Source organism: Caretta caretta, chromosome 1 (genome assembly GCF_965140235.1).
Source record: "Caretta caretta isolate rCarCar2 chromosome 1, rCarCar1.hap1, whole genome shotgun sequence".
Classification (NCBI taxonomy): Eukaryota; Metazoa; Chordata; order Testudines; family Cheloniidae; genus Caretta; species Caretta caretta.
In genome coordinates, this window is record NC_134206.1 from 112,684,738 (window position 1) to 112,701,136 (window position 16,399).

Genomic DNA, 16,399 nt, shown 5'->3' on the forward strand with positions numbered 1-16,399 from the left:
AGGAGGGTTCACGAGTCTCGGGGAAGCAGTCAAAAGGACTGTTTAGAGGATGGTTGTGGGATGGCAGAAGCGGCAGAGGCAGCAGACTGGTGATACTAAGAAGGTTCTGGGGGACGCTGAGGATATGGCTGATAGGTGGCACAAGGGCAGGATCTGAAGGATGACCTCTGTTGCCTGCAGGTTGGGGCTGGGGCTATATACCTAATGATCGGAGGATGGCATGAGAGTAAATAAGGGAACATGGGGACTCATCAGTCTTGTTTCTACACAGTTTGTTGTTATGGAAGAGGAAGTTCTCAAGCGTAGTCTGAACCGCCTTCAGAAATCTGCTAGACTGTAGCCAGGAATCACAGCAGAGGACAACTCCTGATGCCAGAGAGCAGGACACAGTATCAGCAGCATCAACCGCCACCTGGAGAGTCACCTGGGCAACCAACTTGCCTTCATCCAGAAACTGGTGGAAGTCCTGCTGCTTCTCCAGAAGCAGGAAGGCTTTGAAGTCTGCGAACCTCGAGTACAAGAGAAAGTCACACGTGGCAAGGATAGCCTGGTAGTTTGCAATTCAGAATTGGAGGCCTGGAGAAGAGTAGGCCTTGTGGTCCAGGAGGTCTAACTTCTTGGTGGCACGATTGGGGGGAGTAGATTTAAAATGCTGCTGTCTGGTGTGTTCAATCGTCATGTGGCCTACAAGAGAGTTAGGCGGCGGTGAGTAAAAAGAAAGTGAGTCGCTTTGGAGACGATAAAATAATGATGATCTGTCCACTTGGGAGTAGGAGCACAAGAAGTCAGGGTGTGCCAGACTGTCTGGGCTGGTTGTAAAATGGCCTCATGAACAGGCAGGGTGCTGCAGAAAGGTCCGGGGGGTAGCAATTTGTCCAGGAACTGTTTCTGGGGGTCCTGTATGTCCTCCACAGTCAGGTTGAGGGCCGTAGCCACACAGCGAAGGAGATGGTTGATTGACAGGGTGTAGAAATGGATGGCGCCATGGTTCAGGACTATACGACCATGTGTGCAAGAAGGTAGAATCTAGTTCAGAGGACCACTCAAAAGCAGAAAAGGGGTCCCGGAGGGCAGAGCTGTTGGGACAGCCGGAGCTGGCAGTGTGGGGTGAACTGAAGGTGGACAGTCCAGGAGCAAAAGAGGTTCCTCCATGTAAGGGCCCGGCAGAGAGAGGCAGAACGGAAGAGGAGGCTGAAGGAGAAGCGGTTCATCCGTGGGAGATGGCAGTCCGGGAGCGAGCGGAGGCCCGGAGCGTGGAGGGGAGCCATCATACGGTAACAATAGTTCAGCTGTCGGCGTGAGAGGGGACTGGTGTCCCAGTGTATGCAGGACCGGATGTGCAAGTTCAGACAGTCCCAGAGGAGTGGATGGAGCCAGAGTGGATGGTGGTGGACCAGTCACTGCAGCTGATGGCAGGACCGATGGAGCATGGTGTTTCGACTTATGGTCTGAGTGGGATTTCTTCGATGCCGGAGCATGCGGATCAACGTGCGACTTCTAATGCGACCAAGCACAGCTCAGGGAGGCAATGCTGCCTCTAGAGGCAGTCTTAGTTGGGGAGCCACCTTTATGCCCATGGCTGTGCGTCTTATGAGCACAATGGGTCTTGGTCAGTTGTGGTGGTGCTGTCAGTGCCGGCTGGGAAGGACCAAGATAGGTGCGCACCACTGGTGCGGAGCATCGGGCCGTTGGATCCACGGGCTCCGGATCCCGTTGTGCACGTGGGCACATTGCCTCCTCCATAAGGAACTTGCAGAGGCAAAGTTCCCTGGCTTCACTAGTTCAAGCTGGAAAGGAGCGGCAGATGGAGCAGCGGGAGGCAATATGGGCTTTACCCAAGCAGTAGAGACAACATTGGTGCTCGTCACTCACAGAGAAGGAGCATGGGCATAAGGGATAGTATTTGAAGCCAGCTTGCCTGGGCATAGTCCTCAGGCTGGGGAAGGAATCCCTGCAAGGGGAGAAGTCCGACAAAGACAACCTATCTAACTAAGAACTAACGGACAACTATAAACAACTAGAGAAAAAACTATGTACAGACAATGAGTGAAGAACAGTTCTCTCAGCAAGCTAAGAGCACCGAGGAACCGAGGTTCCAACTCTGGCCACACGGTGGCAAGAAGGAACTGGAGTGGTGTTGACCCACACAGCCTCTTAAAGCCTTGGACACACCACACGGTTGATGCATAATGCACATGTGGGTCAACAGACATTACTATGAACAGTTCTGGCTCCGGTGCATGGCGCGCTTGCGTACCCACTTTTGGAATCCACATAGGGACCATCATGCGAAGCAGAAATTATATGCACATGCAAATTTCAAAAACATTGTTTTACACAGAATAGCAGCTTCCTTGAGAGACGGTCATTGGACAAGCTGTCACATGTGCAATATTGTGAAGACACGGACAAAGAATAATACAGAATAGCACAATGCCAGCTCCAATTTGGGACGTGCTTCTGTTCAATGATAAAACACAGCTGAGGTAACTGGAGCTATTTCAGAAACAGTGGAAGAAAATCGGCTCACTGGATTAGCACTACTAGCAGCGCATCGCAGTCAGCCTCTCTCAGTAGAGAATGTGATCGACATCCTTCCACTCACACCCCGACACCTTTAACATTCTGTGTAACATGTACTAAGATAGACTTTTAACCCCATACACCTTCTGTAGAGACCTCTGATACCTGGTAGGTAACATGGGCCCCTCCTTAGGAAAATTCTGGTTGCGCCCGCTGTGATTTTTGGAAGGAAGCAATTCCACTGTGAAAGACATGCTAAATGTCTGGCTCATGCATGCTACACCCTATGCATTGCCAGCTCCACAATCCCCAGCTATTGTAACAGGTTGTGGAGAAACAGTTTTTCAGAGAATGATGGCCCAGCTTTTTCATCCAGAAGACAGAACCAGTGCATGAAGCAGAGCAGCAGTGATATGCTAATCGGACAGTGGTTGTTTATTAGATGGACTGCTGTATTTTGCATCAGCTATTGCTTCTTGGTGGACATAACCTTCAATCCCAACTCAGTGAACTGCAAAAGCCTCTGGAGACAATGAATGCATGGAGCACCATCACAAAATACAGATTCACCAGGAAGCAGCATGGCCTCCCTGCCACACTCATTATCTGGCTATTCAGGCACAACAAAGAGCCCAGCAGAACCCCACAACTGCGTGTCACCATGACAAATGGAATTCAGCAACCCTCAACTGAGGGCATTGGTATAGCTTTGGAAAATTCTTCAGAATGTTTCCTTCTTACTAACTTTAATACAGTCTTGCCTATGTTCACATAACTTTTCTTCATCCTGTTGCTCCTCTCAGGCACGGAGATATGGGGATTATCACATTGTCCACACTAGATGTGAAGCTAGATATTTCCCACACTGGAGTTCATAATGTCCCACATATTCCCCCTAAAGGTAAGGATTAGGAATAGATGTTTAATAGGAAAAGAGAAGATTGGGTCCTGAAGGACTCCGTAATTGAGCTCTCTCAAGGAAGAGCAACTGCCTACCATCACGGGTCTGAGAGAAGTGAGCTAAGTTATCTCAGTGCAATTCTGCTCACCCCACCAGATCACTCAACAGGTCCTCATAATCATCTGGATTAGAAGATGCAGTACTAGCATGATTAGATGTCCATTGCCAGGGACAAAGACAACTCTGGAGTTTGTTTCCATTGGTTCGCTTTCGTACTCTGAACTTACAGAGAACCACTTTAGAAACAGAAGTTAGGACCCAGCTCCACCATGAATTTATTAGGTAATTATTTCCACAAGTTTTAAACCTAATCTATTAGGTAACAGGGCTCCCTAGGCAAATCATGTAGACTAAACTCTTAAGAAGCATCCACTAACTTTGCTATATAAAACTGGAAAGACATGTTAAGGCCACTGACTGACAGAGGTGGGACTAGGACTCAGGAGTTCTTGACACCCAGCCCTGTGCTTAATCCACTAGATGTTATGGCTCTGGGGACCAACGCCAGAATATTTAAGTGCGAGTTCACACACTAAAGGGACTTCTTGTTTGCACACTACAGGGGCTTTTTTGCATGCTTCAGTGTGAATAATTGTCCGCCAATTTCTACAACAGTTTTGAGGAGAGAGAGAAACAAAGGAAAATGAATTGATTAAACATTTTACACATATTTTTCACCAGTTTTGCTAAACATATTCCGTACTTCATCTTCTCCCCTAACAAACAGATAAAATTAATTTTCCAAAAAGAGATAAAGCTTAGACACCTACCACAAGTACAAATGAGCCTTTATTTTACTCCTTTTGTTGGACTACCTTCTCCTTACATAGCCGTCCTCACAGAGTATTTCCAAATCTGCCCACCATTGTAGTGGGGAACATAAAAATCTCTTGTAATATATTCTAACAAACCTTACATGAGACGTTTAAGCAACAGGGTAAAATTGTCCAAATGCTCATCATATTTCTGCTAATTGTAATAACTGCTTATCACAGAAGCCAGAAACAGCTTTTAACACTTTTTTTATACGATACAAACAGAGGAAGTGATAAGCAGTACAAAAAAAATCACAAACAGTACATGCTTTCCAGCCAATATTATGCTCTCACTATCCTCAAACTAGAATATTTCACAACCCTTTGCTTTATTAGCTCACAACTTCAGTAACAAATTATCAATGTTCTCCTAGAGAGTCTCCTTGGTCTAATATAGCTCCCACAGGCAAACTGCTGTCAATATTAGAGCAAAATCAACATGGCTGAATACTATGCAAATATTGGCTCACTTCATCTGATAAATGATAAAGGAAAGTTTTCATATCCTGCAGGAAATAAACACTAATACAATCTATTGTTTTAAAACTACTGCAACAAGAGCCTTCTAGGTGAGAAGAAGAAGAAAGAAGCAAGAGTAAACAAAGGATTTCAATGCCCTTAAAAGCCTTTCTGTGATGTAGACACACAAAGGATCAATATTTTACCAGAGAATGTTACAGACTGAACTGGAACAGCAATTACGACAATGCCTTCACATCATGCTCATAACTGTAGGTTACCCAACTTTGGTTTTTTGGAATAAGCAAAACTACATATATTTTAAAGTATAGTATAAGTATGCTTCACTGCAAAGTACATACACTTAAAACACATGGCTACAGAGTATACACAGTGTCCACATTCATTTTCCTGTACACAGCGTGCACGCATACACGCACATGGAGATCAAAAAGCCAATACATGCCAAAAGCTATACCACACTGTGGTGTCTGAGTAGCATTTCCCCATTCCATGCATAGGAAAACACTGCAGTGTACTCAGACCGCAGTGTCTGTGGGCTCCTATGCTCATATTCATTGTTCAAAGGTAACCTACAATATTAAATTCTTATTAAAGGACAATATTTGTTATTTTAAAAATGGAATCTGGTTCAAAAGAGGTCTAGTAGACACAAAAAGGAGCCATTAGAAAGGTGTGCCTGAAATCTACAGCTGCCTGGATATCAAAGAAGTTAGAGGGATAACTTGATTTTTGTTTCTTTTTTAAAATTTTGTAAGATTCCAGCTTCTGATAGAGCACTCTCTAAATAGCATGCTTTCCCCCTCCCCACACAAACTTCTCAATACATTTTATAATGTATTTTCTGCTCCTTGTTGACCTTAAGAGTTTTCCCAGGCAACGGAGAGTATGCCTAAATAGGAAATCAGTGTAACTGACAACATGTGGAAAGCTGTCAAATGCACAAAGTAAGCTGAAAACAGACAATTTTTTTTTCTTGATAACTTTCCATTTATTAAAGGCCAGGCTGACAGCACCACCTATTATTAAGGTTGCCACCTTTCTAAGACCCAGCACAGGCAGTCTTAATTCTGGTACTTCCTAACTTTTGAGAGTTTGAATTTGCAAGCTTAATAATGTTCTTTTCACACAGTTTTTTTGTGTAATAATAATAATCATTTTAGGTGGCACTTGTAACCCTGATTTTCAAGTTGACAATGCCCCTTTAAGACTGAACAGTTATCTGCAAGACCTTCAGGATCTTTAGTATTTTGTAGCTAGCCATCCTATTTTACACTATCCCTATAGTTTATGTAGTTTTAATCATATGGTAAATTACAAAAGTCTAGGTTGAAATCAATTAAATCAATACTAAACTATATGGGTGAAATTGACTTCAATGGACCAAAATTTCACCTTATATCACCAGTTCAAAAAAAAAAAAAATCCACACACACATGCTTTAATTACAAATATCAATGTAACCTCAACTGAAGTCATTAATGACACTTCCATATCTGTGCCAGCTTATTTTCTGTAATTAGATGGCTCTAGAAATTGCAATGGTGGCATTATAAAATACCTTGACAAGGGAGAAATCTCACCTGTACTTCTGAATCAGCATCAACATGCTGTAGCTGAAACCAGGTGTCTCTGTTATGGTATTTCTGGAGATCTTCCTTCTGTATAGCTACTTTTCCTGGAAATGGAATAAATCAAGAAGCATTGTTTAAACGTATTATTTTTACACACAGATTTATTTCAATAGGACTTCAATGTAAACCGTTTTTTCAAACCAGTGATCTAATGACTATTCCCCACAATCAGAGCTATAGGGCTATGAAAGACTAGCAAGACAATGCATTACTTTTCTTTATGGCAAGAAACTTTTTCTACTTTGCATCATGAAAAACTTTGAAATTCCTTACAGCATACTCATTTAACAAGTTGAAGTATTGTACAGCATCAATCTGTTTATGACTGGGTTTACAGTAAAATATCATGATGCTACAATAAACGTCTGTCAGAACCTTGAAAACCTACTGGCATTGTCCTGCCATTTTAATTTTAAAGGCAGAACTCCCCAATAATCCCAATGGAAAGTTCCAGGCATTGTAGTAGGTTTGGACTCACAACTAGACGAGTGGACATGGCTATAATATATGCATTTTACTTTATATTTTAATAGAAAGCACTGTTGAAGCAGGGGACACCAAGTTATGACCCCTGGATTTTAATTCCAATTCTGCACTAGCTGGCTGTGTGACTCTGAACTTTACACATAGACTCTGTCATTTTACAACCTAAAAATTGGTTAAGATACAACTACCTTACTCACAAGAAGTTTGGAGGCTTAAAGTTTGCAGAGACCTAGCATTCTACTAATAGTGCGCCATCCACTTGAGGACAAGAATCATTATTCGCATGTACAGGTACACACTACTTCTAAATTTAGATCAAGGAAAATACATGCTAGCGCTACCCTTACATTTTAACTCCCACTAAAGCGTATGTGACCTAACTAAAATAACAGGCTCTAATTCCATGTGTGTTATGAATTGACGTATGAGCACTAAGGTCCAGATTTTTAAAGGTTTTAGGGATTAATGCACATGCTTAAATCCTGTTAGGCATTGAAACACTGAGTGCAGCAATGCCAAAACACCTTTAAAAATCTGGGTTTACGGCTGAAACTTTCACTTCATCCAGATGGTCATAAAGGGAGTTGTGTCAAGTACTCTCTGACGGGCAGTAAAACCTTTTTGGAGGAAGTTTATTTTTTTGTGTTTACAGAGCAGTTGTACAAAAGGAGGATTGATGGCCAGTCCCAGAAGACCGTGTGATTCTCAGAGAGCAGCTTTAGGCTAGATGGTTTCCCAAGGACTGACTGATGAAGGCACAGTGAACAAAGTGTTTTAAGTTGAGAGAAACAGATGCAAGACAGCTGCCTTTTGGTAAAAGGGCAGTGGTGTTGTACCTGAAGTTTCTGCAAAAGGGAGTTGCTTGTGTGCAGTTCATTCAAGGAATCAGGACTTGTGTACAGTTTGTAAATAAAAAAAAATACACTTAGAAAAATGCCCTGTCGCTGATTTATCTTCCAATGGGAAACCTACCTGCAAGGCCTCTAAATCTACCATGCGTGGCAAAGGGTCAGTGATATTCCTATTGCATACAAACTAAAGCCCAAGTATCTATAGATAATATTTCCAAAGCAGGGAATAAACAAACTAATAAACTCAAGTCACTTACCTTGTTGGCACACGCTAGTTTGATTTCTTACAAGAAAACTTGAATGAGCATTTAAGTAAGTTTTATAATTCATGTGTTGAAGTATCCCCTGACCAGCATTCAGCCCTTTTCTCGGTTGCGTCCAGACCCTTCCATACAGTGTTCCCTTGTTTTCTAGCTGCTCCCAAGTAGCTATGAGTTACAGCTACCACTGGCCCTCTTGTCACCAACAAGCTGCTTCCCGTGCCAGCTCCCACCCTTTTAGCCCCAATGCCTAAAGTGCCTTGCATAGGTGGCGGGTATAAGAGGCCAGGAGAGGCGATGCCTCCCCAGACAGCCAACATGCCGCCCTTAGAGCATGCCACCACTGAAAGGGAGGGCGTCCCAGCTGGGGCCCTGCCTGCGATTCACTGCCAGGCCCGGTTACCGCTCTTCTCCTGAGGCTCTGCCTCTTCCTTTCCCAACTCCTCCTACATGGGGCCTCATGGGATGGGGTGAAGAGGCACACGAGTGGTGAGCAGCCTGCCAGCTGGTGGGCAGGGGAGGGGGTGAAGAGGTGCGAACAGCAGGGACGGGGGTGGAGCATGGGCAGGGCTTCAGGGGAGGAGGCTGAGTGGGTGCCATCCATCTCCCCAAACAGAGGAGTCATGTGCTGCCCCTGATGCCTTGCCCTCTCTCCACAGCCAGGCTCCCACAGATTCCTGCCTCTGGCTTTCTGCTCCTAACTAATTCTGTGCAGCCTCTGACTCATTCGTGAACTCCTCTGACCTCAGCTCAACACTTCCCCTTCCTGTCCTTAGATCAGTGTTTATCAAACTTTTGTACTGGTGACCTCTTTCACACAGCAAACCTATGAGTGCAACCCCCCTTCTAAATTAAAAACACTTTTTTTTGTATTTAACACTATTCTAAAATGCTGGAGGTAAAGCAGGGTTTGGGGGTGGAGGCTGACAGCTTGCAACCTCCCATGTAATAATCTTGTGACCCCCTGAGGGGTCCCAACCCCCGAGTCTGAGAACCCCTGTCTTAGACCCCTCTACTGGCTGGATGTTATATTGGGGATTAACACAGTGCCAAATAATGAGCCACAAAGTTCATTACAGTATTTTTATTGGATGTGCAGTGTTAATGACTCTCACTTCTCAGGACGCCAATCATGAAATTACACAAACCTACAGTGTAAGATAGCAGATATTTGAATTATTTATGGGGAATACATAGCTGGTGAAGTTACATGATTGAGAGTGTATTTGTACAGGAATTACGGATATGTATTTTCTAGGCTTCAATTGTTATGGTCCAACAGGCAGCACCTTGGCAAACTGGCTTCTCTAATGAGCATGTGAATACAGTAAATCCACAAAAAGAAAAGGAGTACTTGTGGCACCTTAGAGACTAACCAATTTATTTGAGCATAAGCTTTCGTGAGCTACAGCTCACTTCATCGGGTGAGCTGTAGCTCATGACAGCTTATGCTCAAATAAATTGGTTAGTCTCTAAGGTGCCACAAATACTCCTTTTCTTTTTGCGAATACAGACTAACACGGCTGTTACTCTGAAACCAGTAAATCCACAGGTGACCTCCCAAAAATGTCTTTGGATTTTCATTTGAAATTGTTTGTTCACTTTCGCTTATGATACTCTTCTAATCCAGTGCACAAATTCTCTAGCCAGACTCTGCATGTAACAATTACCTCACAAGTAATGTCCCTGGCACGCTTTCATCAGCCAATTCCATTCATAGTCACCTTCATTTCATGGAACTTTCCCATAGAAAGCTCTCAGGCAATTTAGTTTACATCAGAATATTAACAGCACATATGCTGACACATTATACAGGCCCTAATTCTCCAGCTGGATCTGTGCAGAGTTTGAACAACTTCTTTTGAGCTCCAGAAGGGCAAGCCTGCACAGATCTGATTGCAGGATCAGGGCTATAGTATGTAACTACAGTATAAATATTTTTGGACCATGGATTCATTCATCCAGCACCAAGTGGATTAATATGGAGGTACAACTGTTTTGAGAAAACCTGGATTTGTGCTGGAAATGGCCCACCTTGATTATCATGCACATTGTAGGGAGAGTGGTCACTTTGGATGAGCTATTACCAGCAGGATAGTGAGTTTGTGTGTGTGGTTTTTGGGAGGGGGGTGAGGGGGTGAGAGAACCTGGATTTGTGCAGGAAATGGCCCAACTTGATTATCATGCACATTGTGTAGAGAGTTGTCACTTTGGATGGGCTATCACCAGCAGGAGAGTGAATTTGTGTGGGGGGGTGGAGGGTGAGAAAACCTGGATTTGTGCTGGAAATGGCCCAACTTGATGATCACTTTAGATAAGCTATTACCAGCAGGACAGTGGGGTGGGAGGAGGTATTGTTTCATATTCTCTGTGTGTATATAAAGTCTGCTGCAGTTTCCACGGTATGCATCTGATTAAGTGAGCTGTAGCTCACGAAAGCTCATGCTCAAATAAATTGGTTAGTCTCTAAGGTGCCACAAGTACTCCTTTTCTTTTTGCGAATACAGACTAACACGGCTGTTACTCTAAAACCTGTTTTGATCAGTAAACTGAACAGTGCTACTTTGCAGCGCAAACAAATGCAATTCAAACACTGTGCTTATGTTTTTCCAGAAGTGAGGTTGAAAGGGACAGTTAGCAACAAACACAGAAGCTACATTTTCTGTCTTCGTTATTCTTTTCTCTCCCCTCTTGTGTGTATTTGTCTTGTTTGGTCTTTTAGGAAACAGGAACAGACTTCAGCAACAGCTCCAGCCCATCGTAACTAACTTTTTCTCTCCCCCACCCTCAAAAGTACATTTATTACCATCTTTAATATCATCTAAGAGCCAGTCAAGCAGGGTTTCTTTCCTTCTAAACGTTCTCTACAGCTAAAGGGATATTGTTAACATGAAAGTTTTACTTCATATTTTACAGTTCAAACGCTTTAATTGTTTTCCTTTCTTTTTCTGTATCTTTAATAAAAGCTTAAAAGGATTTGTAATGGTGTTTGCCATCTCCTAAGCAAGCTGAGGTCTCTGTACGTGGAACCCTGTGCCTTGTTTAAAACAGGAAAGGTTGTTAATGTTAACATCTTTGACTCCTTTGGGCCCATTTATTCCATTTAAATTAATACAACACACCTCAGACCACACACCACAATCTTATCTTTTCCCTCACTAGGGGTTCCAGACTTTCAGCACTTCCTTTGCCAAATACAAGAAACTGCTGTCCCAAACACGAACAACTATTAGTGTTGGGTACTTTGGTAAAAAGGCATGCGAAATATGAGAAGTTGAAGGGACAGCGTTAAGGCTGTGGGAATGGGTAAGTTGTGGGCCTGAGAGTGGAGAAGTAGAGCGTAGATATTGTTAGGTAGCATAAATTTTCATTTCCTTGTTCTTGTGGTTGTGTCAGTTATGTAAACTCTGTTTCACAAAAATTTTTGTGTATTAATATATTTTGTATATAATCCAAACTATACCTGTTTTCCTTCTCGTAAGTATAAATTTCTAAGTGTCTATGTAATTGAATAGACTGTACAGCAATTTATAGCTCAGGCTAATTCTAATTTGTGAGCTGATTTCTTAAAGACTGTTTTTGTGTAACTCAGTTATTGATTTTCTTTATTTGTATGGTTTTTATTTTTATTTATATTTGTTCACTATTTTATTACTCCCTTATGGGTCTAGTGGATGACAGTCACAGCTTCCTACTTCCCATAAGCTACTTCTGTCCAGTGCATGATAAAAGGCAGAATTAGTATTGTTTCATATTCTCTGTGTGTATATAAAGTCTGCTGCAGTTTCCACGGTATACATCTGATGAAGTGAGCTGTAGCTCACGAAAGCTCATGCTCAAATAAATTGGTTAGTCTCTAAGGTGCCACAAGTACTCCTTTTCTTTTTGCGAATACAGACTAACACGGCTGTTCCTCTGAAACCTAGAATTAGTTCTCTCCTCCTATAATCTTGATTTCTCCTAGTACGGATTTATTGCTCTAGATAAAACTTCCCACTGCTTCCTAATAATATGTTTGGTTTAGTATAGGATTCTTTTTTTGTCTTCCTTCAAGTCAAGAGCAAACGTCACAATGAGGACTTCGAAAGGAGGGCTTTGTGGGTTTCCTCAGTACCAAACTGTAACAATTCTAAAGATTTGCATCTCCTCAGCTTTGAAAGTATTCATCTGAGAAAAGCACAGCTGTTCAGTAAACATGTCAGCATAGATAAAGGAGAAAGAAACTCCGCCTCCATTCCACTGGATTGGACAGAACTCTTCAGGGGTTATGGGGCCTGCCCAAAGCAGAGGATGCATATTAGGATACACCAAAATTAGAGTTAAAAAAAACAAATTTGCCTTTAATTGGCTTCACTTTGCCACAGCTCCTCCACCAGACTAAGCAGTGGGGAGTGGGGTGGAGAGAAGGACGCAACCTGCCAGAATTCTCTGAGTCACAAATGGTGTTTCACGCCCACCGAAGGCAGCTTTGCAGAGGCCACGAAGGCCCAAAGTAGCAGCAATCAATGTCAGGACTGCACAGCAGAGAGGAAGGATCCTCACAGAACCACGTTAGGTCTATCTGCACGAGTTCCTTGCCCCTCCAGGTAACAGCTTAGTGAGCCTGAACACAACATCTAAGCACCACCTCCTTGCCCCCTACCTCACCAGCCTAACCCACAAGTCAATCAGACAGCACAGAGACGTTCTATTTGGGAGTAAGAGCTCCTTTCTCATGTAGGAGAGGGCCAGGATTTGGCCCACAGTGAAGTCATCTCCCCACCTCAAAAAGCACTTCATTACACACAAGATTTTATTATTTCCAGGTTACAGCATGTATATGTGCAAACACTTAGCAAAACAAAAACAAAAAACAACAACAACAAAAAACTTGCTTCAAATAAGTGTCCTCACGTTTGTGTTAGGGGTATAAGTTTTCAGAATAAATAGAATCTTGTCATCATTTTCCCTACACTTTTGATTGAAGCAGAGGATAAATAATTGTGTATCGGTCACAAGAAGGGTATACAGGATTAACTATTCTCTTAGTGTTGTGCTAAATGATCTGATGAGGTGGCATGTTTCCTGTTTTTAACTGATCTGTACACTCAAGGTCATGGGTCTGCATCCTGAGCTACTCATTACACACCCATGAGAATACCAGCTGGGGGCTTAAAGTGGAGCTGTTTTTCTTCAGTCATTCTTTTCAGGATTTGGCTAAGGTTAAGGAAGAAGTTTTCTGCTACAAATGTACTGCCATTAACTGCCTTTTTTGCATTCGTTATTTTCTCTCATTTAATATTTCCACCAAAGTGAAAGGGAATACCCAACATACTCAAAACTAACTGTGAATTAAATGAAGGTTACTTATCTGTAACTGAGATTCTTTGAGATGGACTTTGCATATTCACACTCATGGGATGCTCTGATTGGTACAGCCTAAATGGTAGAATTCTAGCCATTGGAGTGCTCACACACCTCAGTCGCCTGTCCCTTCAGTGAACACTGAGTGTCCCAGAGCGAGGATTTTCAGTTCCTTCCCCTACGACCCCAAGCCCTTTTAGTAAGTAGGAGTCTGAAGTAGCAGGGAGAGGTAGGCGTGAAGTGTGAATTTGCGGAGTCTGTCTCTAAGAGCCTCAGTTACAGGTAATGACAGGTTTCAGAGTAGCAGCCGTGTTAGTCTGTATTCGCAAAAAGAAAAGGAGTACTTGTGGCACCTTAGAGACTAACCAATTTATTTGAGCATAAGCTTTCGTGAGCTACAGCATTGGATGAAGTGAGCTGTAGCTCACGAAAGCTTATGCTCAAATAAATTGGTTAGTCTCTAAGGTGCCACAAGTACTCCTTTTCTAGTTACAGATAAGTAACCTTCTGTTCTCTTTCAAGTGTCCTCTGTATATTCCCACTCAGGCGATAGATTAGTAAAGCAGTATCTGACCCAGGATGGTGGGACCACAAAGTCCTAATTAAATAGAGACTGCAGGACTGCTTTGCCAAATCTTGCATCAGAGCTAGATTCTAAGCAGTAGAATTTAGCGGAAGTGTGAACAGAACAGCTCTACATATTTTTATTAGAGGAAAAGTGTCTAGAAAAAGCCATAGAGGATGCCTTCGATCTAGTAGAAAGTGTTCTAACTCCCTGAGGAAGGGACAATTCATAAGATACTTTAACACATAATCTAACCTATCTTGAAATCATTTATACAGAAATAGCTTTTCCCTCATTCTGTCTTTCATAAGCAATAAATTTTGGTGCTGTCTGAATTGTTTAGTCCTATCTAAATAAAGGGCTAGATCATCTAGAGTATGTAACATAGCCTCTCCACCATATGTATATGGTTTAGGGGGAAAAACAGTAAAATTATAGACTGCTTTATATGAAAATCGGACACCACTGTTGGTAAAAACTTTGGGCATGTATGAAAACCAATAAAGGGCAGATCAGTGAATAATGCATGTAGTTCGCTTATAAGCCTTATAAGCATTGCAGAGGTGAAGGGTATTAAAAACACTGTCTTAACAGACAAATAAAATAAATTATAGCTTCCTAAACGCTCAAAGAGAGGTCTCATCAAATGTGAAAGCACTAAGTTTAAATCCCAAAATGGCATAGAGCGCCTTATTGGAGGGTATAAATTATTTAGGCCCTTTAAGAACCTTTTAACTACATCATTAGTAAAAATTTATTTCCTCCCCACAGGTACGTGATACGCTAATATGGCTGGGAGATTAACCTTTACTGAAGATAGTGAAAGACCTGCTTTTTTTAAGGTATAATAAATATTGTACAACATAACTAACTGGTGCTGTATATGGATACATATCATACATGGAAATCCATAATAAAAATCTACAACTATAACACTTCTGTGTGGGCTATTTCCTGGAATGCAACCATACATTTTGCACTTGTAATAAACAACTGTTTTCTGACATTCCCAGAGTCCTACTCCCTACTCTTTAAGATGAAGAGACTGAAGATCAGGGTGATAAACCATTCTGTGGTGTTGTGACAACTCCAGTGCCAGAGGCTCCATTAGCCCTCCTGACTAGTGAATTAAGTCTAGATACCATTGTCATCTGGGACACACTAGTATTATTAAAATTACCTTATCCTTGCCCATCTGACCTTGTTTATCACTTTCTGCATGAGGGAAAATAAGGGGGAAGCATACATTAAGCCCTGACCCCAATGTATTAGAAAGACATCCAGTATTGACTCCCTGTCTCCACCTGCGCTTGAGCAAAATTTCTGACACTTCCTGTTGCTGCTGGATGCAAAGAGGTCTATTGTGGGAATCCCTCCCCAAAACTGAAAGGATGTTTTACTATTTAGTCCTTCAAAGACCACTTGTGCATCTGACATGTTGACCTGCTTAGATAATCTGCGAGCATGTTTTGCTTCCCTGCTTCATGGATTGCTATTGGATGATGATACTCTATATACCAGTTCCAAAGTTTCTTTGACTCCATACATAACAGTAGGGAATAAGTCTCCCCGCCCCTTCTTGCTTGTTCAGATAATATAATGCCATCATATTGTCCGTTACCACCTGAACTACCTTGTGTTTGACCTGAGGTAGAAATGACTTTAAATCAATCTTGTTGCTCTCAGATCTAACCCACTGATGTGAAGATACTTTTCATTTGGTGACCCATGAGGCTCTGATTAACAGCCTGTTGTTCAAATGTGCCCCCAGCCCAGTGTGGATGCATCAGAGACAAGTATTTCCAATGGAGGACGGGAACTGAAAGGCATAATTTCATTACACTTTGAACATTTGCTCACCATGTTAGTGGTGCTAAAAGCTGGGGTGGAGTTACTAGTTTGCATTACATGTCCCTAGTCTGTAATTTACTGGTCATCAGTTCTGAAGCTCCCTCATCTGAAGATGAACAGATGGCATCATTGGCACAGTTGACACCAATAGATGCAGCAACCACTGAAAAAAAGGTAGTGGTTGTTGTGGGGATTGATAAAGGAGATTTATAGATATTTTTACTTTTATAAATTTCTCCTCTGGAAGGAAAGCTTTTGCCATAGTTGAATCTAGTATTCCCCCAATAAAGAGTTTCCTTCAGGATGGGATTAAAATGGATTTTTCCCAATTTATTTATAATCCCAGACTGGCAAAGAGGAAAACATTTGTTTTACATGCAGAAGGGTGTCTTCCTTGGATGACACTTTTATAAACCAATCGTCCAGGCACAGATACACAAACATCCCCCGCCTGCTTAGGAACACTTCTACTACACTTAGGCATTTTGTAAATACTCTGGGTGCTGTAGACAACCCAAAAAGGAGGACCGTGTTCTGAAAATGGTCCTCTCCCACTATAAAAAACAGGTATTTCTGATTACAAGGTCTTACGGTCGTATGGAAATATAAGTCTTTTAAATCCATAGCTGC

General features: G+C 42.2%; 1 protein-coding gene across 2 annotated transcripts in view; it reads right to left on the reverse strand.

Moving 5' to 3' along the window:
* RASA3 (RAS p21 protein activator 3) overlaps positions 1 to 16,399 on the reverse strand; it is a 266,350-nt gene that overhangs the window by 86,075 nt on the left and 163,876 nt on the right. For both annotated transcript variants that reach the window (XM_048856255.2, XM_048856250.2), the window contains exon 4: positions 6,363 to 6,457. In XM_048856255.2, the coding sequence (XP_048712212.1) occupies positions 6,363 to 6,457 (95 nt within the window). The remainder of the gene's footprint in view (positions 1 to 6,362; positions 6,458 to 16,399) is intronic.